Consider the following 27,291-nt stretch of genomic DNA (forward strand, 5'->3'; position numbering starts at 1 on the left):
GCCATACATAGTATTACCTTGGTTCCATCCCACTGGCACTAAGTATGCTTGGATATGCATAGCAACCCTACCCCACCCACAGCACCTGTGCAAAAATATCGCAACCCAACGGATCTCGCCCCCACCTTGGCTTCGACCACCAATCTTTGGTGTAAGTCCACCAGCTTAATTCGAGGGTAACAAAAAAAATAAACATATAAAAATAAAATTATTTACATGCATTTTAATATTTGGTATACCAATTTTCGGTATTACGTACAGCCTAACCCTTACACGGTATTAAATGAATAAAATGGTCGATTTTAACCTAATTTAACCTATTCCATATAATTTGGGTTATAACGGTAAATTTTTCAATATTAACCGCGTTTTTACCCAAATTTTACAGGTAAAAATATTCCTTATGTAATGTTTTTTTTTTCAACATTTTCTAAACGTATTTTATAAAATTTAAATTTGGATTATAAACCGGCCAATTTATAAATTCGATAACGTTTTCGAAAATAAAATTTATAAATTTCCTAAATACGTGTATTTTGGCGTTATTTTATTAAAAACGCTTTATTTCGTTATATAATAGGAAAAAACCTTTTTTTAACGTTTTAATATAATTTCAAAACGTATAACCGTTTTATTTACGTGGGGATTTATTTTATTATGTAATAATTAATTCAATTTTATTCCTTTTTTATATAATAACCTAAAATATAACTATAATCGTTAAATAACCGTAATTTTTATAATAAATATTGGTTGGTTTATGTGAAGGGGTAGGCCAACGGCCCTGTAACTGTTGGGTTCCCAAATGGAGTTATTATTAAAGCTGAAGGGTAAAGGTATAAGACTGTTGTCTGTTCGCGCTGGAAGGGTGTTTATATAAGGGACGGTCACGTGTGTCCCCGTCGTTCTAACACGTTATGTGATACGTGCATTCAGCACGAATCCGTTACAGTTTATAATATTTGTTTAAATAGCCAAAAATCCATATAAATCCTTTTAAACGTAAATTTTACATTAAATATTTATTATTATATATAATTTATATATATTATACTATTAACCGTGTTAAATATTTTTATTATAAACGTATTTATTTTAATTAATTCGTTTTCTTTTTATTTCTTTTTTTATAAAATAAAAACGGAACTTAACAAATTTAAAAATAATAAAATACGTTATTTAATTTTCCAACGGAATATTTCTAATTATTTTAAATATTTGCTATAAATTTAACGGTTATTACGACCTTTTATTTCGGTTTTAAACGAACTTTAATTAATTTAAAATAATTTATATATCGAACGAACGAATACGCGTCAAGTTTTATTTGTAAATAGTTTTTTTTATTTTAACCCGGCCTATTTTTAAATAAATAATTTTTATTCCATTTTTTTGGTGCGGAAAATAATTAATTTTATAATACCGAAAATTTCCGCAATTTCTGTTAAATTTTGGCCCAATTTTCTCACCTATATTATAACGACGCGCGTTATAAGGTTAAAATTGCCATATTTTTGGCGGTTTCCGGTTAATAATTTACCAAAATTACGTTTTGGTGACATATTATTGTTAAGGAATAAAAAATTGAAAAAAAAGAGGCTGGGGAAGGTTCACGCGATTTTAAACGCTGTGTCGCGTTTTGTGGGGTTGGGTTGCAATATTTTTGCACACCTACTGTAGCATTATCGTAATAGTGGACATTTACCCAAAGTTATTATCTTTTACCAGGGATTACATGTCGTTCTGGCATGGACATAGCCGCACATCGATCAGTGCCTCGAAGGAGCGCGCGACCCATGCATGACCCATGGATCCTAGATCAAGCCTTCCAGACCCCAAGAGATGCATGAGGATCTGGAAATTGGCGTTATAACAATCGACGCCGATCCGCTACCTCTATTAACAAGATTAAAGGGCCATCTTGGCTTTAATGCGATTGAAGGCCTAAGGTTTAAACTTCTCATCATTTTATCAACTGAGGGCTTTGCGAGATCAAAAAAGAAAGACTTGGAAGAATTAAACCCTTTTCTTTTATTATATTCAAGAAAATAAAACCCACAAAGCCCGTCTCGGCTTAATATAGTTGGTAAAAGGTACCCGCCCACCACCACACAAAGTGCCAGTTAGACCATTGTCTTTTGCATCCCGTATATGTCGATTACGGCTCAATTTGGCCAGAACATCACTTCCGTTAGCCAGTTGTGCTTCAGCTTCTAAATTGAAATCCGTAATTTACGGAATGGAAGTGCTCACAGACCTCGTTTACTCGTAGGGACTCAGGTTCAAATAAACGAATAGCGCGAATAGCTATACATATTCATCTTTTTGTTCCCTAAGTGTGGAAGGAGATTTGTACATGCTCTTGAATATTTTGAAATAAAAAAAGAGAAACAGGTTGCTGTACGTAGAACAAAGAAGGCATTGGAATCGCACGTGCATTTATTCAACTGGGTATTCTATTCCAAATGCGGTAATTACTATTTTCCCAACATTAAAACAACATTGACGTGCATTTCGATCCGAGGATAACATAATTGTTTTGTCTCTGGAACTGAAGAGTCTACCTCCCAGGCTAGCACGTTCAAGCACTACTTACTGCGTTATACAAGCGCTAATGACAAGATTTGCTACTTGGACACTAGAACGTGCGGTCCAAAAGTGGTCAGGCCCCTGAAATGGTCACCCTCCCGAAGAGCGACCATAAAACTTAGTCTCAGGGCTCATCCCTGAATCCGAGCTCCACGAATTGAGCCACGCTCAATTCGTGGCTTTGTTTGTACCTGTGGGTCCAACTTCACCAGTATAAAAAGGCAGCTTCTATCCCCAAGACTAGCATCATTTAGCAGACCCATCTACCTTCTTTAACCTCCTTTTCCCTCTTCACTTTTCTTTCGTTGGACGTTCACGTTACATCGCTTTTAATTCGTCAACATGCATCTCCCCCAGTTCTCCCAGCTTGTGGCGCTTATGGCCATTGTCACCCCCGTTTTGGCCGCTACTCAGGATCCGGGCAGCCCCGTCAGCGTTTTCGACTTTCCAAAAAGCCCGGATCGGGGTGGCTCTAGTGAGAGAAGGCAAAAGCACTACATGGGCCACCCGAGGGTCCACGCCAGGTCGGACCCGGGTAGCCCCGTCAGTGTTTTTGACTTTCCGAAAAGCCCGGATCGCGGTGGCTCTAGTGAGAAAGAGCGAAAGCACTACACGGGCCGCCCAAGGGGCCACTACCGGGTCTTTTAACCCGCCGAATCTGCCCATATCAAGAGTGATATCAATACTCCATCTGTATCTCTGCCAGAAGCAACTAAGCCCGTGAAGGCGGGGATCTTCAAGCGGGTACATTTGGAGGCAAAATTCAAAGAAAGCGGAGGAGGGATAGACGCAGGATTGAGGGCAGTGTGTTGGGAAGATTGGGTGATAGCTCAATAATTTTCTTTCTGAGGTTCATGTTTTACTTGTCATTAAGCCTTGCAGCGTTGATTAAAGCAAAATAAAATTTCATCCTTCTAAAATGTCGTATACCGTAACAAAGTGGGTCAAGCATTTTGGTGTCATTGTGCTCAAAAGCAAGATTATTTATGAATCGAATGCACGCGTCTACCAGAGCCAGTGATAAGTATCGAGTGAAACTTAACACTTGGGGTCCTAAACACCCTGGTGAAGATCAAAAGCCTACTTTCCGCAATCAAACAATTTCATCGGGAGATCCCAGTCCTATATGCTAGAAGATATGACATAATGATTTACACGTTAGCCCTGGATGAACGTACCGGCAAAGTCGACCCTTTTTATTTGAACGGATTCAAAGTCAGCGATCCGGCTATCATTGGAAGGGCATTACCTGGTTTGACTGCTCGATCCAGGACCAGGTACAGGGCAAATTCCAATGATCTCTCCACTATATATCCACGGACACATTCATTCAGGAGTTGGTGTGCGTAATACTTAAATATTTTCAACAGTCAGATTCTCCGTCCAAAAGCAGTGATTTCATTTCCAAGCGGCCATTTTGACAAAGCTCCCGCCGTGAATCACCACTTGGTTCAAGGCATTCTGTATTTCAACTCATTTGTCCTCAAATTTCTCCCTCCTGAGACGTTAGTCTGCCACTCTCACGCGATTGATGTTGATGGCTGTCTGTAGTTTGGGTAATTTGCATGTACTCTTGTCTGAAGTTCAGAAATGCTATGCATTTTCCCTTGAAATCAACTCCAGTCACTCGCCATTGTGAAGTCGTGTTGGCCACTTGAACTAAAGTCTAGCCTTCTGCACAGTCTCTCGTAGAGCTTCGTCTTCAGGAGACTGTATGTAGCCTAGTGGGCTTCGCGGTATCGCCACAGCACTCCGATTCTTGGGTGTAAACGCCGATGCCACAGGTTCCGGACACTTCATGCGGACAAGAGTCCCGGAGGCTGGCATTGCTGTCAGGGACAAAAGTAGGTAGTCATGAGCCAGAGTTCTTTTAGCGCTCCGGACGTAGAAGTTCGGGCAACCGCGAGCGGCCAGATCCCGGCGATGATAAACCCAGTTCATTACAGCTGCATGGCCAGTTGCTCTGTAATTTGAACTCGCAAAGCACATGCGCGTCGCAAATCCAATAATTAACCGCAATTCATAAACACCACGTTACCTGCTTGGTTGCAGGCTGGATGCTCTTCCCTCGAATCCTTTGCGCTTTCGCCTTCCACCGTAAAGTCACAGCTCAAACTACTGTTTGTCCCCAGAACAGCTGTCGCCGATCCCCAATGTGCCCTCAAGACCAGTCCTTCGCCTGCTCCCTCCTACGCCAGCGCCTGCAATGGTCCGGCGAAATATGCCAAGCGCTTCCTTGTGCATCGGAGTTACCAAGATAATTGTCCAGCCTCCGGCCATGATCGAGACGATCTTTAGACTTACGTCCCTTCCCATTGGCATGACTATAACATCAGCCACGGCAGTCACAACGGCAACCATGACAGCTGGAGGCTGAAGCCGCTACACCAGCAGCACCCTACAAATAATTATTTCTTGGTGGTGCTAAGATGGAAAACGCGCTTGGCGAGCGGTTCTTCCTAGAGCACGACACCGCCCGCCTGTACACGTCCTCCATCAATGCTGGCAACACCAGGCGCCACTACGCTACTGTGCCGACGGCCTCATCCGACGGCAAGTCGTTTGAGCAGGGCTACATGGTTTTTGAGAATATCACGCCTGTGCAGCCCTGGCTTGGTCGCTTATGTCTCGCAGTGCCGTTATGGTGGAGAATGTTCAAAAACCGGTACATTGATGACAAGGCTTCTCGGGGGCTCATTACTGGGAGGCTGATGTATATATATAATTTTCGTGGGTTCTAGGCAGGTTGACAGTGCGTAATCGCGAACTGATCATCTCGCAATTTGATCCAAATAATATGTTCTTTTCTTCTCCTCTTCTCGAACAAGTTTCCGCGTCATCCTCTCATCGGCCCAATATTCCACGAAGCGAACAAGACTTCAAGGGATTGCGCAGCACTTGTAATTACTCGGCCCCGGACAAAGACCCCTGGGAGTTGGGAAGAGCATATCGTCAGTAAAGAGTGGTCAGGCTCGCCTATATCAAGCCTGTTACTTAAGGCAACAAATGATGAGCTCCTGAACATAAAGACAGCGTTACTGACGGATGAGTGTAGGTGTAGCACTCGGATTCCAAGAAGCAACCCATGCCCACGTCACCCTCGCATTCGGGGAAGATGCAGCACTTGACATTGTCTGGGTCGTTTGGGCATGCACCGGTCACGGGCTGCTGACCCTTGCGACCTTTGCACCAGCTTGTCGTCTGGCAGGTGCCAGTAACCTTTGAGATTGAGAAGTGAGGTTTGCAACTGTCAGGTCTCTCGATATTTTTGTTCGGGAAACCAACACAGACTCACCTTGTTGGCTTTGCATAAACTGCCAATGGCGCCAAGAACAGGCGTTGCCAAGAGCGGGAGAAGCATCAACAGGAGCTGCATGGCTGAAGAAGCTTGTTTTCTTTGCTGACAATTTGTAGTCTAGAGTTTATTACTGCAGTGGCATGGGCAGTTGTAACCGTAGAAAGCCAGCCATGGCAAGAAATCCAAGTGCTGAACCCCACCGAGAACTTATACATCTGCATCTGACCTCGATGCGGCTCACGTACCCGAGCTGAGGAGGGGAAACCTTTGTGGCTGCTGCATGGTGTGGGTGGACTTTACCTACCTAGGTAGGTACGTTGCTGTATCATTATCGCCCGCAGCAAATGCCCCTGGCTATCTGGGAGGGGAAGGCGGGATGTTGTTGTTTTTAGTGCCGAGCTGAACCATCAAAATCGCCTCCGGAGACGTATGTGCGGCTAAGGCCTGCCAAAACCCGCCCATGGGGGCCCGCGGGTAGATTGTAATATTTATGGGGGGGCCCAACCCGGCCCAAATTTGAACGCGGGTTTTCTTGGCAGCCCGCGGGCCCCCGTGGGAAAAGCCCGTAAATACGTAAATATTTCAAAATTAACATTTGTAAAATTCCGAAGGAAATTATACCAAAATAAACGTAATATAAAATAATATATTTTCCAATATAATTATTATTATTATTATTATTATTATTATTATTATTATTATTATTTTTGTTTTTTTTCGTATATAATAAATTAAATTATAATAAAAATAAAAATAACAAATATTAATTGTGATATTTTTTTTTATTAACCGAATATAAAATACGAAAAAAAATAATTTATTTAATAGTATTTTACATTTAAAAATTCCTTAAATTACGCCTATGCGATATATTATTCCGTACCCGTTTTAACGCCCTGGTTGGAATTTTTATAAAGATTTTGCTATATTTTAATCCAATTTAAATAAAAATAGGTAATATAAATATACGGTTAATATTAGCCCGGATTGGGGTATTATTAACGGTTATTTCGATAATATTATTTTTATCGGAATTAAAATTATTATTTAATTTATCCAAATTATGGATAAAACCGACGAATTCCGTAAATTTATCGTGTTTAGTTTTTCTGTTTTCCGGGTTTAAATATTCGTTTTTTACGATAATAATTTTAATACCGACCAAAAAAATAAATTTTTTTTTAATTAAAATATAAATAATAATACGATCGCGAATAATAAATAAACTTAGGGAATATTAATTAAAACCGATGGAATTATTTAATTATAATTATAAACGTTCGATAAAAATTACAATAATAAATATAATTAAAATATCGCGGGTAATTTGGGCGAATTTTGGGAATTTTATTTTATATATAACCTACCAATTAAAAATATTATTATCGTTTTTTATAATTAAATATAAATAAAAATTAATATATATAATTATCCGTATAATTATTTATATTTTAAATTATAATAAAATTAATATATTACGTATTTTATATTAAAAACATTTTAATTTTTAACCGGATATTTTTTTCGACGGATTAATTAATAGGGTATAAAAATTTTATCGGGTTTAAATTTTAATTATTTATATATTTGGATTTTTTCGGATTTAATTTACGTTATAAAATAAATAAAACCGGATTAATACCCGGTTAAATTAACTTTTTTTTCGGGTGGAAATTCGGATTTCGTTTTTTTAAATATAATTCGGTTAAACGTTTAATTTTTTTAGCGATTAAATTTTTTACGCGTTGGTTAATATATTTTATATAATACCGCAAACGGTTTTTTCGGAAATCCGTACGCGTTAAGAAAATTAAAATAACGGCCAAAAAATATAATTTCTTAACGTAATAACGTTAAATTAAATCGATATATTTATCCAATTTTATTCGCGCCGTTAAAATTGCGGTTTTTAAATTAATATATTATCCCGTTTATAGATATTTTCGAATTTTTAATTAAAATTTACGTTCGAAATTGGTAAAAATTATACCAATAATTTTTAATCCAAATAATACGTATATAATTATTTTTATTTTATTTATTTTAAAAACGTTGGTAAAAACCGTTATAATTTTAATCGTCGTTAATAAATATTCCAAAATAATTTAATTTTCGTTAAAAATTCGAAATTTAATTAAAATGGTATTAACCGGATTATTTTAATTATTTAATGAAATAAAATATTGTTAAATAAATATTTTTATAATTTAACAAAATTAAAAAATACGCGTAATAATTAAAATAATTAAATTCCATTTAATTTAAATATTTTTAATTAATAATTAAAGGCTTTTAAATCCATATTTACCGGTAAATTATTGCAAATTACAAAAAAATTTTATCCGTTTAAAATTTTAATAAAATAAAATCGCCAAATATTTTAATTAATATAAAATATTAGGTTAAATAATATTCGAATTATTTAATATATTGGTATTATTTATTTAAACGATAATATATTTTGGAAAAATATTTTACGTTTTATTTTCGTCCGTATTATTAATAATTAAATTTTCGTCGTTATAAAAATTAACCAAAAAAACGCGGAAATTTGTTTTGGTAATATAAAAATTTTAATATATAACCCTTTTTACAAATTATAAAACGTAAATTATATAAAATAATTGGGAAATTTTTAATTATATTTATAATTGGGAATTATAAACCCAAAATTCCGTCGTTACGTTATTAGCGCGAAAATTGGATATATTATCGGCCGTAATAACCAATATTTTGCTTTTTAATTTGTATTTTACAATGGTTTGGGCCGTAAATTTTATTAATCGTTTTTTTCGTTTTATTGGCGTTGGTTGTAATAAAATTTAAAATAATATAACGGCGTATTTAATTATTATTTACGTAAACGGCTATAATATCCCAAAAAACGTGTTTTAAACCTAGGTTAATCCACCCGTTAATAATTAAAAATATTTTCCCTTTTCGGGGAATATTAATTAACGTTTAAATAATAATATTTTTAATTATTATTTTATATTTTTTGGTAAATATTTATGGCGAAAGGACTTTTTATCGGTTATTTTGGGTTTGTACGAACAATTTAAATTCCGAATTATATATAATATTAAATTTTTTCCGTAACGAAATATAAAATCGGACGTAGGATTTTTCGATTTTATTTTTCGAATATTATTATACGTTTTTAATTTATACGAATATATAATATTTTATTAACGTTACGTAAATAAAAAAACAATATATAAAATAAATAAATTTAAATTGTAATAAATGGTTATATAAATAATTATATGGATAATTATATTTTTTTAAAAAAAAGTAATTTATTAGCCGAAAATCGACGTTGGTTAATATAATATTACCGGACGTCGTTTAAATTTCCGATCCTTTTTAGGTATAGGCGATAATATTACAATATCGTATAAAGGTATTTATTTCGTTATATTATTATTAATTCTTTTTATTAAATTGGGGGTATTTTAATATTTATATATATTATTTGTAAATAACGTATAATTTGCCGTTATTTCGGGAAAATTTTTATTAATAAAATTTCCAAATTTTTGCCAATTTGGGTTTTTGGAACGTTTTTAAAATTAAATCGATTTTATTTTTTTTTGGAATTTAACGGCGAAATTAAAAATTAATAACGAATAAATTAAAAAAATTATTTTATAATTTAGGAATATATAAATAATAAACGTTGTTTTTTCCGCCGTTTATTATAAATGTATTATAATCCGTAAATTTGTAATTTATAAATAACGTAACGATAAATTCCGTTTCGGTATTTTGGTTAAAATTTGAAAGGAAATTATTTTCGTTCGAATTTACGTTAAATCGACGTTATACGGGCGTTTTTACGTTCGAAATTTTATCGTAAAATTCGTTAATAAATTTAATATTTGGGGAAAATAATTTTTCGATTAATTCCCCCTAAAAATTTATTAATTTATTTATTATAATTATATGGTTAAAAATTAAAAAAAAAAAAAATAACGATCGGTTTATAATATAAAACGTTAAAAAAAATTTTATTAATTTAATTCGTTCGTTTAAAATTTAATATGGAATTTTAAATAATTAATATTAGATTTATTTCGGTTAACCTTTTTTTTTTTAAAATAAAAAAAAAATTTGGAAAATTAACGAATTTCTTTTTTCCAAATTATCGCTATTATTTGTATAATAAATTATAGTACGAATAAAATAAAAATATCGCGGGTAATTACCGGTTTTTAAATAAAAATTTCCAAATATTAAATAAATTTTTACCTATTTAGTTTTTATTTTATATTGGTTAATCGAAATTAAATTTTTTATTTTCATTAATCGTATTTAATTTATACCGTTAAACCCGATCGAATAATTAAATTTTCGATTATCCGTTCGATTACGAAAAATACCAAAAATATTACCCCCGGATATAATTTTATTCCAAAATTTAACTATAAAACGAGGTCGAACGAAAAAAATTACAAAAAAACGATAAAAAACAAATTACCAATTAGAAAAAATGGCCGTATTAATAACCGAATAGCAAAAAAAGGATAACGGACGAAAAATTATATAAAACGATTTAAATTTGAAAATAAATATAAATTATAATGGTTATATTAGATAATTATATATTAATATGCTATTTTAATTATTATATTAAAAAATATTCGCCGTTTATAATTTAATACGGATTTATTAATATCCAAAATCGTTTTCCAACGTATAATAAAGGATTTAATAAATACGGTTACGTTTTACGTTCGTTTATATATTTAAATTAAAATTTTAATAGTTTTATAAAAAACCGGGGAAATGTTTTTAATACAATTATTTACGGTTTTAAATTTGGTTATTATTTACGTTAAACGGATTACGGTATTTACCAAAAATATATTCCTTATCCGATTTATTTTATAAATAATGGGGTATAAAATAAAATTTTAATAAATAATATTTATTTATTTTTATATTTATTTACCTATTTATTTCCTTATTTATTTAAATTATATTCGTTTTATTTATTTTATTTATTTAAATTGGTTAAAATATATTAATTTATTTAACGTAAAATTATAAATAAAAAAAACTTTTAATTTTAATTTTTTTTACTAATTTTAAAAGGGGTTGGAAAATAAAAACCCTTTTTACCGTTAAAATTATATTATATTAATTTTAATAGTTATTATAATTTAATTTTTTATATTTTAATTTTAAAATATAAAAAAATCCCGTAACTATTTATTATAACCGTATTTGGGTATAATTTTATATTATAAATAAAAGATTTTTTTTAAACTTTTTAAACATTTTATTATAAATAGGTTTTGTAACCAATATTTATAACCTTTTTATTTTTTTATTTGTTATTTCGCCAAAATTGGATATTCCAATCCAATTAACGGTAATAAATAAAAATATAATTTATTTTTGGGTATTTTTTTAAACAATTATTCGGTAAATTATTCCAATTAATTTGTTAAATATATTTGTATATATTTTATAAGGCGTTTATTTGGCCCAAATACGGCGTACAGGGGTTTTGCGATTAAATATCCTATATAATTTTTACGCGCGGAATTTAACGGTATTTATAATGTAAATATAATTTACAATTAAAAACTTGGGTACGTTATAGCAAATAAAAACGCGTAATAGGGTTTTTTTAATAAAAATAAAAAATTAAATAAATGTAAAATAAATCGTTTTATATTATAATTATTAAATTTGGTATTATAATTTTTAATTTAGGGAATATTTATTTTATTTTATTTTCAAATATTTGGTATATTTAATTTATATTATAATTATAGGCCGTAATATTTTTTGCCCAATAATATATTTTGGTAACCAAATACGTAACCAGGAAATACTAATACCGATATATAATATAATAAACGGAATTACGTATTATTTAATATTATTAATTAAAAAAAATAGTAATTATCCTATATAATTATTAATTATTTACCAATTTAGCCATTTTCTTTTGGAAAAACGTTAATATATTACCAAAATAGGTAATTTTGTAATAAATTTGGCGTATTATTTTACCAATTTTTATAATATTAGTAAACGAAACGCCTTTAAAAAAATTGTAAAAAATTTGGCGGACGAATTTATTTATTTTATTTTAATAATTGGCCTATTATAATAATAAAATAACGATTATTTTTTCCTATTTAGGTATTGTTTTTTTAATTTTTTTAATGGGGATTTGAAAAAAAATTTCGAAAACGTTTTCCAAATTGTTAAAATTGTTTACGTTTTCCCAATATTTATTATTAATTGGGGCGGGGATGCGTATTTTTAAGCCAAATTTGGATTACAAATCTTTTTCATATTAATTTTAACGTTTTTTAAATAATTATAAAAAATAATTATTATAATTTTATTATTTTAAATAATTATATAAAATAGTTATTTATTTTTTGGTAATAAATTTTATTTTAAATTTATTTTTTATTTATTTTTATTTAAATTTAATCGACGTTATATATTTGTAATTAACGCGTAATTTCGATTTTTACCGCGATAATATTATATTAAATTATTTGCGCGTACGGTTTACGAATAATTTAGCTTTATCGCCATTATTTATTTATTTTTTAAATTTTTTATTGCGGTTTCGTAAAGTTTGGGCTTTGCGACTAATATCGTTATTTATTTTACGTTTGGATATTATTTTTGGTTAATTTTTAATTATAATTAAAATTATTGTGGAAAATATAAATTTTTACCTATATTTGCTAATAATATTTATTTTTACAAATGGTAGTTTTTTTAATATAAAATAAAACCGCGATCGAATTGTAAAATTATAAAATTTGTAAAAATTTGAAATTTTTATTATTATAATTAAATTCCAAAATTCGGAAATTTTTTTACAAACGGTGTTTTTTTAATTGGGTTGGCCCTATATTTACCCCGCATTTTATCCAATTAAAAAGGCGTTATTACTTAAAAAATTTTATACGTTAATTTTAATCGGGTTTAATTTTATCCCTTTATAATTCTTTTTTTTTTTTTGGTAATTGCGTAATAATTTTCGGTTTTTTACCCGATTATTTATTTAATTCCAATTATTACCGATTTAAATTATTTATTTGGTAATTATTTTTTATAATTATTTTATTATTTAATTTTAACTAATTATAATATTTTTCGTTTTATATTTTATTTCCGTTAAAACGTTTCGCAAAATTTTTAAAATAAAAATAATACGCAAATTTTATACGGGTAAAACGCCTAAAATACCTTTTAAAACCGCGGATAAAAAAAATATCGCCAAAAAACGCAAAAATATACGTTTTAAACCCGGTAATATATTTTTATTTTCCTATTATATATTTAATTTATTTATTTAACTTTATTTTAATTGTTATTTTACGGGAAATTCGAAAAATGTAGCGAATTTTCGATTTAATTATCCCCAAAATACCTTTTTAACGTTTAGTCCGAAAAATTACCTACAAATATTTACTTAATTATAAATTTTTTACGTTTATTATCGCGGTTTTATAAAAAATTATTAAAACGTTTTTTACCAATTTTTTATTGGTAAATTTTTTTATTTTTTTACATTATAACCATTTATTATAATTATATTAATATAAAATAATTTTTAATTTTTATATTATATACGTTCGCCGTATTATTATCCAAATTAAAAATATAAATTTCGTTAAATTTATTTTTAATATTATAAATAATTAAACGTACCCGTACGTTAATATATAATTTAAATTTATATTTTATAATATTATATCCGTTATAAATAATCCCAAACCCAAAAAAAAAATAAACCGCCCGTTTTAATATAAATAAATTTTTTAATTAAAAATTATTATAATTTTTTATTATATAATACCCGTAAATAAACGGAAAAATAAATAATAAAATTTTTATTATTAAATAACGTATTATCCCGGAAAAGATTTCCAAATTTAATTTTAAATTTTCGGTTAAAAATTTATTTCCGGTCCAAAAAAAAAATAAATTAAATATTTCGCCGTTTAAATTATTCAATTTTATTTTTTATATTATTAAAAAAATTTTTAACGATAACGAAAAATTTTTTAATAATAACGCCAAATCCGATTAAAATAAAAAAAAAATTAATTTATTATTATATTTAAAAAAAATAATAATACGTTTTATTTTAATTTAATAATTTAATATAATATAAAATAATTATAAAAAATAATTATAATTTTTTAAAATTTGCGTTATTTTATTTAATTAAATATATAAATATTTTATTTTTTCCAATAATTTTTTCGTAAATTTTAAATTTATATAAAACCCGCGGGTTACCCAATTCGGGCCAAGCCCGCGAGCCCGCGGGCCCCTATTAACCCGCCAAGAAAACCTATGGGCCCTTACGGGCCCCCATCCCAGTCCCATGGGTTAATGGGCCGGGCCGGGCCCCCAAGCTTTTCGGGTTTTGGCAGGCCTTATGTGCGGCACATCTGCTTGTTGCCACACCTGCCTTGTGCATGTAACAAAAGCGAGCGGAACAAATCCGGGTAAAGAATGAAAGGAAACTGCAAGAGGTCTGTAACTCTCAGATGCACCGATCAAAGGAATTGCTCAACATCTAGTTGCATTGATTATCAAAGTTAAAAAGCTAAAATGGTAACAAGGATTTAAGTGCACACTGCCACAAATCTCCTCATGCAAAAGACAGCACACACACTCTCTCTCTCTCATGACCGTTAAAAATAAAACACCTCCTCCCAGTGGAGTTTATACTCGGGCTATCTAGCAGCCAATTTGGTTCGAGTCGAGGGAGCAATCAAAGAACTGAGGCTTGGGCTCCGGGGCGGGAGAGCGGGCAACCACCTCGGGCTGCTTGGCAACGTCGCGCTTGCAGCCAATTTGGTTTGAGTCGAGGGAGCAATCGAAGAACTGCGGCTCAGGCTCCGGGGCGGGAGAACGAGCAACCACCTTGGGCTGTTTGGCAACGTCGCGTTTGCAGCCAATTTGGTTTGAATCGAGGGAGCAATCGAAAAATTGCGGCTCGGGTTCGGGAGAGCGGGTAACCACCTCGGGCTGTTTGGCAACGTCACGCTTGCAGCCAATTTGGTTTGAATCGAGGGAGCAATCGAAAAACTGAGGCTCAGGCGTGCGGGGGGCGAGCTCTTTACGCCTGGCGAGATCACGCTTTTTGCGGCAGCCAAGTTGTTCCGAATCGAGGGAGCAATCGAAGAATTGCGGCTCGGGTTCGGGAGAACGAGCAACCACCTCGGGCTGCTTGGCAACGTCGCGTTTGCAGCCAATTTGGTTTGAGTCGAGGGAGCAATCGAAGAATTGCGGCTCGGGTTCGGGAGAACGAGCAACCACCTCGGGCTGCTTGGCAACGTCGCGCTTGCAGCCAATTTGGTTTGAGTCGAGGGAGCAATCAAAGAATTGCGGTGCGGCCTGGGCATGCCCGGCGAGCAAGACGATGGCACCCTGCGACGTTGGGGAAATGTGTTAGCTCGGGGTCTGTGTGACTGTTCAGAGGCCGGTCATCATCCAAGTAGTTTGGGGGACCGGTCTAAAACGTACAGTCAAGATGCGTGTGGATGACAGCTCAAGGCTGTGGGCGAGTGTCGAGGCACCAAGCGCCGAGATAAGGAGTTGAGCAAAGCTGGGAGTACGCATGTTTGCTGGTGAGTGGGATCTATTGCGTGGGTGTAAAGCTGAAGTGAAGTGCCGCGCAGCGGGTAGTATGATGGTTTAAAGTTGGTGAATGAGGAGATGATGATGATGATGATGATGATGAGAGACAAGACGAATGGGCTACTTGCAGGTCTGCAGCTCTCTTATTTATACGTTCAACATTGTGGCCAACAACTGAAGAAAACTAAGGTTAATATGTAATATCACGCTTGGTGCCTGATTAAGATGCATGGTATAGCAGAGTTTCATGATACTTTCGTACAGGACCTGGCTTGGCACACAAACTGCTTGATCACTGCAGTTCCGTTTTTGGAATGACGGATTATCTACCCTTGAATGTGGAGTACAAAGGAAACATTGAGCTCCGCTCTGCCACCAAAAATGGGCATTTTGCCTGGCAATGAGACATGGCATTGACAGGCGGTTGGCGGACTGGGGGCGTTGGAATGGCCTAGTAATTATGGATGTGGATGGGTACCGTGCGGATATAACTATGTTTCGCTGGCTCAAAGCATCAAGTGTTAAAAATTGGAGCTGCCAAAAGTGTCGTCTCTCTGGCTCTTTGCTGTCTAGGTTTACCCCCGTGCCTGGCCTGGCTTCGTGGCAATTCTCGACTTACAGTGCTACCTTAGGACTGTGAAACTCTTGGACCCTTGGGGTTTTGGCGATTGATAGTTCGACACCAAAAACACGATACGCTGCAGCTGCAAATCTTTTTCTGGTTCTAGAAGCAATGGTGCGAACCTTTATCAAACCTTTGCCTTTGTCTCTGCGCAAGATTTGCAAGAGAAACAAAACATCGACGGAGAGGATTGGAGATGGTTACAGGAATGATTTCTAGTTACTTTTTCGAGCCACCATCGGGACTTCATCCACGGTTGATGTGTGTGTACATCAGACCGATCAAAAATATTACGCGGTGGAGAGTTGGGTGCCAAATCTAGCGCTGTACCTAAAGCATAGTTAATTTTAACATAGAGCCTGGATCATGGTTCACAATCGATTTAATCAACCCAGAGAGTTTTCGCATAAAATACCTAGGTATGTGGCCTAATTTCAAGGTAGGCCACTTTCTCCAGCGCAGTTGAGTCTGGTTATTTGGTCTTGCCATCAATTCTGCTCTCCATATCATTTTCAGTTACTTCGCATGGATTGATGCGATCAGAATACATGGTTATGCAAGGGGCCATCCATGCAATTGAAAAGGAGAGAAGAGTATGATCGTCAAAGTTACTAGGCTGTGCCTGGTACAAATTCGTCGCATCTCAAATTTGCGGCGGCGCGCTCAAAAATAGAGTTGCGATTGAGGTGGACCCAAGGGAATGATCCGCTAATCCCCCGCATCTCAAGGGGATATGTCATGTCGTTGCATTCGCCGTGGGATGATTTGCTGGCAACATCTTTTTTCAATCGAGATAAACCAGCTCTTTCTTATTTCTTGTAGGTGGTGTTATTAACATTCGCGATCGCGAGAGGAGCCAAGCTTTCTTAGGCTGACAAAACCAACTTGCATAAGCTGAGCGTGGGGCCTGACAAGTTCTAGCCTAAGTGGGTAAAGTGGGCAGAGCGGACTTGGGCTTGTGATGTGGTACAAATATGACCGACGTATCCAGTCTGGCTGCAATTTAGAGCTAGCCGGGGCTTGGTGACACGATAAAAGTAACAAGTAAAAAATAACCTACCTATATGGTACCTTGACCTGCGCACATATTTGGGGGTGCTGTGAAGCTCCAAATAGTTCGCTTGGAGCTCCACCATCATCTGACCAAACCAAACCGTCTGTTGCACCGATCTAGAGAAAAGGGGGCTTCCGTTTTCAGGGTCCTGAACCTACATGGCAGCTCTAGTCATTCATTCAACGTCAACATACCCATCTGTAAATTAACAGAAATGGCGACCACGACAAACTCAATCCCGGTCCTGACAACTGGCCAGTCTGAACGCGTTGGTCAGCCTGTGTGCACGACACTGTTGCCCGAATTGACCGGTAGGCCCCTTCAATTTGGACAAGAAATATTTCTACCATGTTCTTGTTTTCTTTTTTTTTTTTCCTTTTTTTTTCCTCTCAACGTCTAGTCTCTCCAACCTTTCATGTGCTAACTTGCTTCCAGTCGTCCACTTCACCCTGGTTGAGCACGTGGAAAATGAATTGCCTTTGCTGCTCAACGGCGAGCGACCAAGCCCTTTAAACAACTCGGTCGTCGCCCCAGGAAAATGGGAGCCCGAGTCAAATCCTCCCGCCGCGTTGCTGCTGGGAGGAGCCTACACGGACGAGATGGTGCAAAAGCTACGGGCGTCGTTGGGGTACGGTCCGGATGACGAGGACGAAGCAGCCTCATCGCCTGCCGGAAGAAAGATCCCCTGGGTCAAAATCGACAGCGCAAAGTCGACACTGAGTCCCCTCGACCCTGGTTACCCGGCCGACGTGGTACGTCGCCTCAAGGAGGCCGTGTTGAAGCTGCAGGCGGAGGGTAAGCTGGATGGGAAGCATGGAGGGTTGTATGCTGTTTGAATTGATCTGGGCAAGGTACAGGCAGGCACGCGTGTTTGTTATGATCTGAGTAGTAGTGGTAGTAATAATGTCTCAGGTCGATTTGACTACTTACCTACCTGCAAATTGGGTTCCTGTGGGGCACATAGCAGCACGGTTACTTGACGGTACCACCTAACAAAACAGCCACGAGAAAGGAATGAAAGGACATGAAAAAAGAAGGGAAAAAAGAAGGGGAAAAAGAAGGAGATAAAGAAGTAAATTAAGAAACAAAGATAAGGTACGAAATCAATACACAGTCAGTGTACAAGCTTGCCAAGTCCCTAAAGTTAGTTACCTTGTTAAAAATAAATAAAATGAGCACAGAGGAAACAGATGGCGCATGGTCCAGGCGGGGAACCGCCGTTTCTCCGACCACAGTGGATGCGATTGCGGGGGCATTCGCATCGCTTGAGGTGGCCAGCAAGTGGGGGACAAAAAAATAGACTGCAAGCAGCTTCTGCAGGTAACTACCGAAAGTTGGGGAAATAAAATGCAGAAAATTGACAATATAGAAAAATGTCGATATTCAAGGTGATGACTTTTTCAATTTGTAAAAGGCCGTTTTGTGTAATAAGTTACGCGTTGTTAAAAAAAACATCGTGAGTAGGGTTTTTTTTTTGGTAGTTTTGGGTGGTCATTCACCAAATTTTGCGGTCCCTTCTTTTTTGTCCCCCACTTTCCCAGGTCATTCTACAGTCAGCCAGCATAATTAACTCGCATCAGATACAGATCAAGTTTCGGATCAACAAGTCGCACTATAGCCCGATCCGCGGCCTGGATGGTACGTACCAGTTCGATTCATTTCTAGGAACAGCATACATTAGTATTTCCGTAGCTACGGTACCTACCTGCAGCTCGGCAAGACTTGTTCCCCGTGATTAACATGCAGGGTTGTTCGAAAATCCGTCGACAGCGCAGGCAGCAAAGAGCAACGACAATGGCTGTCCGCCCCACCTTTAGTGGATAGGTTGTTCGGAACGCGACACCCTTTGCGGGTGGTACAGCTGTCATGCAGAGTAGTACCTTAGGTGTCGCATTAGATAATCCGATAGATCGAGTCATCACATGACAGCGAGCGCTGAGTCAGCGTTAGGAGCAGGATAAAATAGTGTGCGTCATTAGGTACCCTCTCTCCCTTGGGTAACTGTCAAGAAAGGCAAAGCCACATAACTGCGCCATCTGCCCTGTGGCGCTCAGTCCAAGATTGCAGAGAACAGATAACGCAAACAGACATCGACTGAATAGGACGGTAGAATCAAGTTATTGGACGTCAAGTCCCAACGCCGTGTCTACCTACACTCTTTTGGTCTTGGATGCACATTTCGGGCTTTCCAGAGAACAACGTCAACCACTTGGATGCAATTTCTCCATTTCCTGATTGCAAGTACCTTGGTTAAATTTGAGCTAATTAATCTCACAATGCCTTTCTCAAGTTCTTGCTAGACACACTGCAACTAATGAGGGGGATATTCATGTGTCCCCCGCATGGTGTTTCCCGTCCATGCATGTTGCACGCAGAAAAAGCTTCGTATCCTTTACCTTGGCATGCAAAGAAGGTTGCATCAATGTAGCATGTGCGGCACAAAGAGATTGCAAAAGACGAAATCGGCAGTATATCGCCGCGTAAACTGTCTACTGTCTACCTACCTACATAAGCAGCCGGAAAGGCAAACCTTTTGGAACTCATGAGCATGGCAGGCAGCTTTCTCCATTACTTCAACCGTCAAGACAGGTCATATTCTTTTGGCAGTGACCTCAAATATGACCACTCTACTCATCCTGGTTGCCGTCGCTGCAGCAACGGTCACTAGTTGTGAGCTCCCTCCTGGAACGCTACCCACAACCATAAACGAGGGCTTTGCAATCCAGGTTCAGAATCCCGACTTCCCCATCATCCACAACCGGCTCATGAACCTGTGGGAGGCCGGTGGTGGTGACAAGCATCTTTACCTTGCACCTGCTGGTAATTCCAGCGACTCCCTTACCCTCGTCGATGGAGTTATTACTCTGGCCACTGTGGTTCCAACGATCCGCGCGGTAATCAACGGAGAGGTACACTTTTCAGTTCGTTTGGCAAGTTAGGCATTCAGGCTGGCTGGTAGAATATTGCATCGATTAACAAAACTTTGAGCCAGTACACTCCGGAAGACAATACAACCAAGATGTTCATGACAGAGCGTGGTGATCCCCGGGCTGTTTATGACGTGGCATACGGATGCAATCCGGATACAGACGAGGTCCAGACCGAGCTTGTCTTGAGTGCTCGTGGTAGCGAGCCGGGCGGACACATTTGTGTGCGGTCTGCGTCTGGGGAACGACATGAGTTTCGATACTCACCGCCTGAGAACCCAAGTAAGTACTTCCATCAGTGTGTACGCCTTAATTAGTATCTCTGGTGATGCTGACAAGATTATGAATTAAGCGGACGATCCAGCGAGGCCGTGCATGCCTGTCAAGCTAGTAGTAGTACACCCTTGACATCCTGAGAAAAGCTTCAAATGGTTAAGCCTTGACGGAGGGGGTTGAACACATCATGTTTCCAAGTGCTGCAACTTTTTTGCAGTGACCTGTTGGTCCTTATAGATTTAAGCAAGCACACTAGGGCATTTAAAACCATTATAGCGTCTCCGAGGTTCTCATGCAAGGTCCAAGTCCAGTTGATGTCTTGATCAATATGTGTTTCTTCCATCTAATTGTTCTCTTTCTCCCTCGTTTGCCTCCCAAACCCCTCTGATTCGAGTTTCTTCTTCAACACATGCTTCATAATCTTTCCAGACCCTGTCCGTGGTAGACTTTCAGTATATCTAAAATGCTTCGGGATCTTATACCTCCCTATCACCCCTTCGCAATGTGATATGAGCTCTTCTGGTGACACACGAGATTGCTCTTCGACACCTTGCTCCAGCACAATCCATGCGTATCCCACCTCTCCCCATGTTGGATCTGGAACACCAACAACGGCAGCCTCTGCCACCTGTGGATGCTGCATCAATACCGTCTCCACCTCACTGGGCGCGACGCTCTCACCCCCAGTGATGAAGATGTCCTTGCGACGGCCGATGATGTACACGAAACCGTCCTCATCTTGTTGACCGATATCACCTGTACGGTACCAGTGGACTTCTGCCCCTCGGCCCGACCCATGCTTCACAACCTCGAGACCTCCTTCTCGATCCACATGACCCCAGTACCCAAAAGTGACACTCATACCAGACGCAACAATCTCCCCAGGCTCGCCTGGGAGAACAGGCACTCCTGTCTCCGGGTCTACGATCTCCACGTCCGTCATCGGCCCCGCAAGCCCTACAGAGCCTGCCTTTCGCTTAATAATGTCCTCATCAAGCGGCATCCCGAAAAAATGCCCCGCCTCCGTCGCCCCGTACCCATTCACCATCTTTACCCCTCTATCAAGCCACCAGTGGATCCTCGCAGGCGGGTTGGGAGCACCACCCGTAAAGAGCGCCTTGAGCCCCAGCCACTTCTCCGGCCGGAAGTTGGCCGCCCTGGTCAGGGAGTCGGCCATCTGTGGCACGCAAAAGTAGTGCGTCACCATCCTCCCTCCGACCCCGTCCATGATGGTCGAGAGGCGGTCGTTGGTGGAAGCAGGATCAAAGCGCGGCGACATGACGATGGTGCCGCCGCGGAGGAGCATGCTCCAGACGCACACGGCGAGCCCGATCAGGTGGAACAGGGGCACGTCGCACAACAGCACCGACGTGGGTTCAACCTCGCCCAGGACGGTGAAGTTGATGGCCGTGGCGAGCATGTTGTGCGGTGTGATGTTGACGCCTTTGGGTCTTCCTGACGTGCCAGAGGTGTAGACTATGGCGGCCGTTCTGTTTGGCAGTCTGGTGCTGGCGTGTGCCTTGTGCTGTTGTGGTGGGGAGGGATACAAAGTCGACTGGTCGAGTGCCGTGACGAAATCTTGCAAATCCAGACGTTGGCAAGTCGCTGGAAAATGGGGCTCGAAATCTTTCCAGGCAAGACCCAGAGTGGCATCCCATAAGAGAAGCCTCGGCGAACAGTCCTCAGCCAGGGAACCGATCTCGGAGGCCGAAAGTCTCCAGTTCAGGGGGACCATGATTGCGCCCTGCCGCATCAGTGCTTGCTGCAGGATGACGACGAAGATGCTGTTGGCCGCCAACACCGCAACACGGTCGCCCTGCTGAACTCCATACGCAGTGAGGGCTGCAGAAGCCTTGTTGATATCATCGTGGAGTTGACTGTAGGACCAACAGCGTGCCGTTGCTATGTCAAGAGCGGCGAGGGCTTTTGGGTTGGCCTTGGCGTGGTAGGCGACTAGATCTGTAGACATGGACTCCATGACGCAAAGGCAAACAAGCTGGGTCAGGGGCTAGGTAACGGCACTGCGTAAGGTTGAGATTCTCGGGATTTTCGGCTATATACTTCTATTACGCATTTATAAGCGAAGAGTCAACCTTGGAATCACGCAACGTCACTCATACTCAGCCGCTCGGTCTTATCTACCATGCAAAGTCTCCTATTCGACCCTGCCATCCTTGGCAAAAAAGGGGCGCAGTAATTCCTGCTGGGGGCTTTTGTCTTGGCCTAGGGGAAGTCCGAGGTCACGCGGTGGAATGTGAAAGAGTATGTTTGGCCTTGTTCCTAACCACTTGCAGTTGCCAATATTTCAGCACCAACCAATGGTGTTGAAGTTTATCGGACTTTTTGGGGCTGAAAACGATTTAGCCGACGAGTCGAGGGAAAGGGGGTTGCATGGCAGGATGTGTGAAAAATCCTGTAGTTGCGAAAGCTGGTCCACAAGAATGCGTCAACCAAATCCATTTGGGGGTTGGCCTTTTGTAATGCCAAGCAGCAAATATTTCCCCATGAGGATTGGCGGGGATAGTCGTTTGGGTCTTGAGCTTATTTCTGGACACGGTAAGTCTAGCTGTAGCCTGCCTGGGCTATATTCAATAGGGCTGACGTTGCCTAAGACGAGCTTGGTAGAGATAACAGACTGGTGTGACACACATCGGTTGCCATCTGTGGCCCCCAATCCAAATGCCAAGATTGCCCCATTTATTGAAGGTGCAGTTAGCCTGTAATCAATTATGTTCAGTCGTAACTAGTCGTGACTAATAAACGGTGTGGTTATTTGACTACAACAAAACAACAAATTGCTACCAACTGGGCCTCCTCCAGTGCGAATAATTACTGGTACATACAGTTATACTCCATACCCCCCAGGGGGCGCATATTGAGTGGGCTACCACGTATACAACCTACCTTAAATTCTTCTTTAAAATTGTTGCAAGGTTATTTCTTGCTACTTTTCTCCACTATTTTCGCACTATCTTTTGTATAATTAAATTTTAATACGAGGTACGGACGTATTTCCTTTCCCAACAGGGCGATGATTTGTGATTTAGTGTTTTCCTGCACTGAAATATCTGCACCCTTACACGAATTACAACACTCAACGTGCCACGTATATCCGAACTTGAACTGCCGATGCCCTTAAACTACCTAGGTAGGGCGCAAGTAAGTTCTTTGAACAGTAGCAATGTGCCAGCAAAGACCGCTCAAAGACTTCGTCTCAGACTAGAACAATTGTTTCGAGGCCGCTCTTGTCTTCAGGCCAAAACTCGCCTTTCATTGCCCCCACAATATAGGCCGGAGCTACCACCCGAAACCCGTCTTCCTGCCGTCGAAGTATCATGGGAAAGCTGACTCCCGGCAGAAGATGAACTTCATCACCTTCCAGACAAGAGTAGTGCGCTCGCCCGTGGAGACCATTGTCGAGTTTAATAAAGGCGTAATGCGCCCCGAGCCTTGCTTCTTTATGAAATGCAGCGTGTGTCCTAGCGAGGCCGTTGAGGCCGTTGAGAACCCGCGATACCGGTTTTCCGATGTAGCGAGCGCGCAATCGTTGGAGATGGTGATCGGAATGAGACAAATCTTCAAATTTTCTTGCGGCCCTTTTCGCGTCCGGGTACAAAACCATGTGGTACCAAGCGAAAAGCTGCCATTCCTTCTCAGTCCCCGTACTACCGGAGGTGCATCTTATCATCGTTTGAAGAATTTCGCCCGCGTTTTCTGGCCAGTTGAGCCTGACTGAGTTGCACCATCTCCGGCAGACGTTGTCGAATTTGGCTTGCTGCTTGCGATCAGAAAGGTCTCCAGATGCTAGAGGGATGTATGAAATACACGATTTGATTTTGCCCAAGCGCTTGGCTGGGATTTGTAGCTTGCGGCCAGAGATTTTTATTCCGGCGCCGAAATCTCGTTTAACATCTCCTGGGTGTCCACCGGCTATCCATATACGCACTTGGGCGCCAAACACCAAGCCAAAAGTACCCGTGGTATCAACATTTGAGGGACCAGCAGGGCTCGGCAGCCAATCCGGTACCCAGGAGGGCAGGCCCATGGTCGATCTCGAAGGTAAGGTCATCCATAACAAGGCAAGTGATCCAAAACCAATGATGCAAGATTCGGCAACGGCTTGGAAAACCTCTTGAATCGGTTTGTTATAGTCAGGGTCGGGCATATGCAGCCATTTGTTTAGAATGGCATAAAGACCAAAGATTTTGTCATGATCTACTTGACATTGCAAATGCGGAATATGACGGAGTAGCGTTGTCAGCGTCCAAATATGAATGGATTTGGAGGAGCATAACTCGCTTGCTGCAATACGAGGCTCCATCACGTTCTGCCAGCTGTTGGACGTCATCCAAGTCCTTAACGATCCGGAGACTTGCTTCCATTGAGCTGTGCCATGTGTGCCTTGAACTACAGCTCTTCTGGCAAACGCTGTTTCCTGGATTGTCCAAACCCTGAAGAACCATGGATTGTGAGATAATTCTTGTAGGTCCGCGGCTGTTTTTTTGCTCATAGATTCAGGATATACTCCAACTATGCGGGCAGTGCTGTTAGCTTTTGCTAACATGGTATCTTGAGGGTGACTTCAATGCGTGTCACGTACTGCCTAGACACACTACCAAAGGTCCCAATAGAGGCTTTCCCACAAACTTTACCAGGTGGTTGTAGTGGAGCCTTTCCCATCGGACCCAGTTGAATATCTTCGCCTGATTGATATTTGTTAGATCAAGCCAAATGACAACGCGCGACGAATCACGGTAAATTTCGCCCATGCGCGGGATTTGCAGGTTGCGCTCTCGGATGCTGACATCATCTCGACCTTGATCGATACAAATGGCATCAATCCACAACGTCCTCGCTCGAAACCGGCGTCGAAGATGAATCAGGGCGTTGAGGCAATTTGGCGTAACGAGTAGTCGTTTTCCATCACACACGATTGGCATGGTGCCTTGTGGCGATCCCCAGACGTACGATACGGCCTCGTACTTTGTTTCTGGTTTCGACAATGACAGTTCTTGTAGGTTGCATTGTATCGGCGCTTCCTTCCTCAGAGACGGGGATAAAATGAGAATGCGGGTGGAATCTTCTGAGCTCAAAGGTGTGTGATGGTGCTCCTCGAGACAGTCCATTCTGATGGACCCCTCGTCACCGCTGATTTTTGGCATCTGGATTATAAATCATTGGTGGGTGAAATCCTAGGCATTGACAATCCATCTCCCGCACGGAACTCATGTGCAGGAAGAATGCTTAGCAAATAAAGTTATTATTGAACCAAACTTAGAGAACTAACGCGTGGAAAGGCGGCGAAAAATGTACAAGACGGTTTGCTGTACTGTACACAGAAAATGGAACAAGAAGGGTGTGTACGGAGAGGACGAAAAAGAGGTGGGGAAAGAAAAGGGGCCAAATCATCTCAACCATCAATGGTCCGCCAACATAAGCGAGCCAATTGCGTAACCTCTAGCCCCCGTTCTTGTTGAGTTGATTGGCCGTAGTGGAACGAAATAAGAATCTGATATGGATCCGTTTCCTCAAGTTGTACTGGGCCAGTGTGCTTGTGATACTTCTGAAGGGCTTGCAGGGCCCCATAACTCTGGCTTGGCAAAATGGCCAGCAGCACAACACTAGCCGACCCTTGGGTTTGTTCCCTAACCAAGTTAGCCAAGGATACTATCCCGTATTGAAATTTGAGCCGCATGTCCCATTGTCAGCCCGGCCGATGGTCTTTCGGAATTTGCAGCCCCTCTTCGAGGAATTTAATTGTAATAAAGCATTTTAATGCGTTCCCAACGCACCCGAGCTGTCTGGGGATTTTAGGCAGATGCAAGCCCCAGCCAGGGACAACTCGCAATGGTAAAGGGACTGACGGACTTTGAACTGGCAATTATAGGCAGTTTATGCATCACTTAATGGCAAGAGATTCAAATAAGACTTTGAGTTAAACATGTAAATCTCGACGAGCCAAGGCGTTGTCCACACCAAATCAAGATACGTTACTAACACAAATTTAGAACTAGTATCGCCTCGGATACAGGTACTGGAGGTTAGGCTATGGCGAAAGAAATTTATTTTACCCGCATGTCCAATCGAGTTTTCCATTCAGCTAAAATAACAGGTTTAGCTGGCGGGCAGAGGGCGGGTAAACTACCTGGTATACGGTGAATAACCCCAACCCTACGTTTAACTTGAAAATCGTAAATCTCGTGTTTAACAACCCTACTTCGAACCTATATATTTAAATCATACATGATTCGAGTCAGGTAGACTTTATATGAATTAATAGGTATAGTTAGTAGAGTTTTGCAAGCTTGAAACAGGTAGTTTATTATTCACGTGGGCTTTCGTAAGTATAATAGGCAAGTTTTGTAATGTTGAGATTTTGGAAAGTTCGAAGCTAACAAAAATAAACCAACAGAAAAACCAGACTGTGGAATACGGAGAGGCCGAATAGGGACAAATTTTGCCCAGTTTAAAATATACCGGAGTTTGGTAGGTTTAATTTTAACCGAAGGTCCAAAATGGGTTTGGCAATTGCGCTATAAATTTGGGCAGCATTTACCTTTCGCACAGTTTTGGTAATAGCAGTTTAGGATTATAAACTGTACCCTTAATTCGCGAGTATGCGTGTGACAACAACCCGTCTCCGTCCGCGACATTTTCTATTGAAAACCGTGGTGACAGCGTATTCGGAATCTGCGAAAGGATGGCTTCGCAGGGAGATACGAAGATTGATGGTCCCTGACTCCAATATGGTTCCATCCTCAGGAGAGTTAGCCCCCAAAATTGGATGCCCAGCATTTTGGATGGAGCGTCACGCCGAACTTGGATACCGCCAAGATTTAGTTGGTGCTTACTCGGGCAGAAGCGACCGCTACTGGTTGCCTCCATG

At 39.1% G+C, this 27,291-nt stretch overlaps 8 protein-coding genes across 8 annotated transcripts; 4 read left to right on the forward strand and 4 right to left on the reverse strand.

Annotated features, from left to right (window-relative positions):
- Positions 1-2,931: 2,931 nt before the first annotated feature.
- Positions 2,932-3,237, forward strand: PgNI_11067 (uncharacterized protein; the record flags this gene model as incomplete). The annotated part of the gene is made up of 1 exon (XM_031131041.1): positions 2,932-3,237. One exon carries the CDS (start codon positions 2,932-2,934, stop codon positions 3,235-3,237), a length of 306 nt encoding a protein of 101 aa, XP_030980243.1.
- Positions 3,238-5,018: 1,781 nt separating this feature from the next.
- On the forward strand, positions 5,019-5,330 carry PgNI_11068 (uncharacterized protein; the record flags this gene model as incomplete). The annotated part of the gene is made up of 1 exon (XM_031131042.1): positions 5,019-5,330. One exon carries the CDS (start codon positions 5,019-5,021, stop codon positions 5,328-5,330), a length of 312 nt encoding a protein of 103 aa, XP_030980248.1.
- Positions 5,331-5,356: 26 nt separating this feature from the next.
- Positions 5,357-6,046, reverse strand: PgNI_11069 (uncharacterized protein). Its single transcript, XM_031131043.1, has 3 exons — positions 5,885-6,046; positions 5,629-5,808; positions 5,357-5,517 (listed from the first exon to the last, which is right to left on the reverse strand). Exons 1-3 carry the CDS (start codon positions 5,963-5,965, stop codon positions 5,494-5,496), a joined length of 285 nt encoding a protein of 94 aa, XP_030980247.1. The 5' UTR covers positions 5,966-6,046; the 3' UTR covers positions 5,357-5,493.
- An 8,577-nt stretch (positions 6,047-14,623) lies between these two features.
- On the reverse strand, positions 14,624-15,626 carry PgNI_11070 (uncharacterized protein; the record flags this gene model as incomplete). The annotated part of the gene is made up of 2 exons (XM_031131044.1): positions 15,413-15,626; positions 14,624-15,316 (listed from the first exon to the last, which is right to left on the reverse strand). Exons 1-2 carry the CDS (start codon positions 15,506-15,508, stop codon positions 14,624-14,626), a joined length of 789 nt encoding a protein of 262 aa, XP_030979701.1. The 5' UTR covers positions 15,509-15,626.
- Positions 15,627-17,160: 1,534 nt separating this feature from the next.
- PgNI_11071 (uncharacterized protein) lies at positions 17,161-18,311 on the forward strand. Its single transcript, XM_031131045.1, has 2 exons — positions 17,161-17,513; positions 17,638-18,311. Exons 1-2 carry the CDS (start codon positions 17,417-17,419, stop codon positions 18,036-18,038), a joined length of 498 nt encoding a protein of 165 aa, XP_030979702.1. The 5' UTR covers positions 17,161-17,416; the 3' UTR covers positions 18,039-18,311.
- A 1,385-nt stretch (positions 18,312-19,696) lies between these two features.
- Positions 19,697-20,683, forward strand: PgNI_11072 (uncharacterized protein). The gene is made up of 3 exons (XM_031131046.1): positions 19,697-20,111; positions 20,195-20,411; positions 20,482-20,683. The coding sequence occupies exons 1-3, from the start codon at positions 19,821-19,823 to the stop codon at positions 20,535-20,537; spliced, it is 564 nt and encodes a 187-aa protein (XP_030979703.1). The 5' UTR covers positions 19,697-19,820; the 3' UTR covers positions 20,538-20,683.
- A 65-nt stretch (positions 20,684-20,748) lies between these two features.
- On the reverse strand, positions 20,749-22,383 carry PgNI_11073 (uncharacterized protein; the record flags this gene model as incomplete). Its single annotated transcript, XM_031131047.1, has 1 exon — positions 20,749-22,383. The coding sequence occupies one exon, from the start codon at positions 22,381-22,383 to the stop codon at positions 20,749-20,751; it is 1,635 nt and encodes a 544-aa protein (XP_030979704.1).
- Positions 22,384-23,619: 1,236 nt separating this feature from the next.
- On the reverse strand, positions 23,620-25,567 carry PgNI_11074 (uncharacterized protein; the record flags this gene model as incomplete). Its single annotated transcript, XM_031131048.1, has 2 exons — positions 23,620-24,949; positions 25,053-25,567. The coding sequence occupies 2 exons, from the start codon at positions 25,565-25,567 to the stop codon at positions 23,620-23,622; spliced, it is 1,845 nt and encodes a 614-aa protein (XP_030979697.1).
- Positions 25,568-27,291: the final 1,724 nt, after the last annotated feature.

This window comes from Pyricularia grisea, chromosome VII (assembly GCF_004355905.1).
Source record: "Pyricularia grisea strain NI907 chromosome VII, whole genome shotgun sequence".
Taxonomy (NCBI): domain Eukaryota; kingdom Fungi; phylum Ascomycota; class Sordariomycetes; order Magnaporthales; family Pyriculariaceae; genus Pyricularia; species Pyricularia grisea.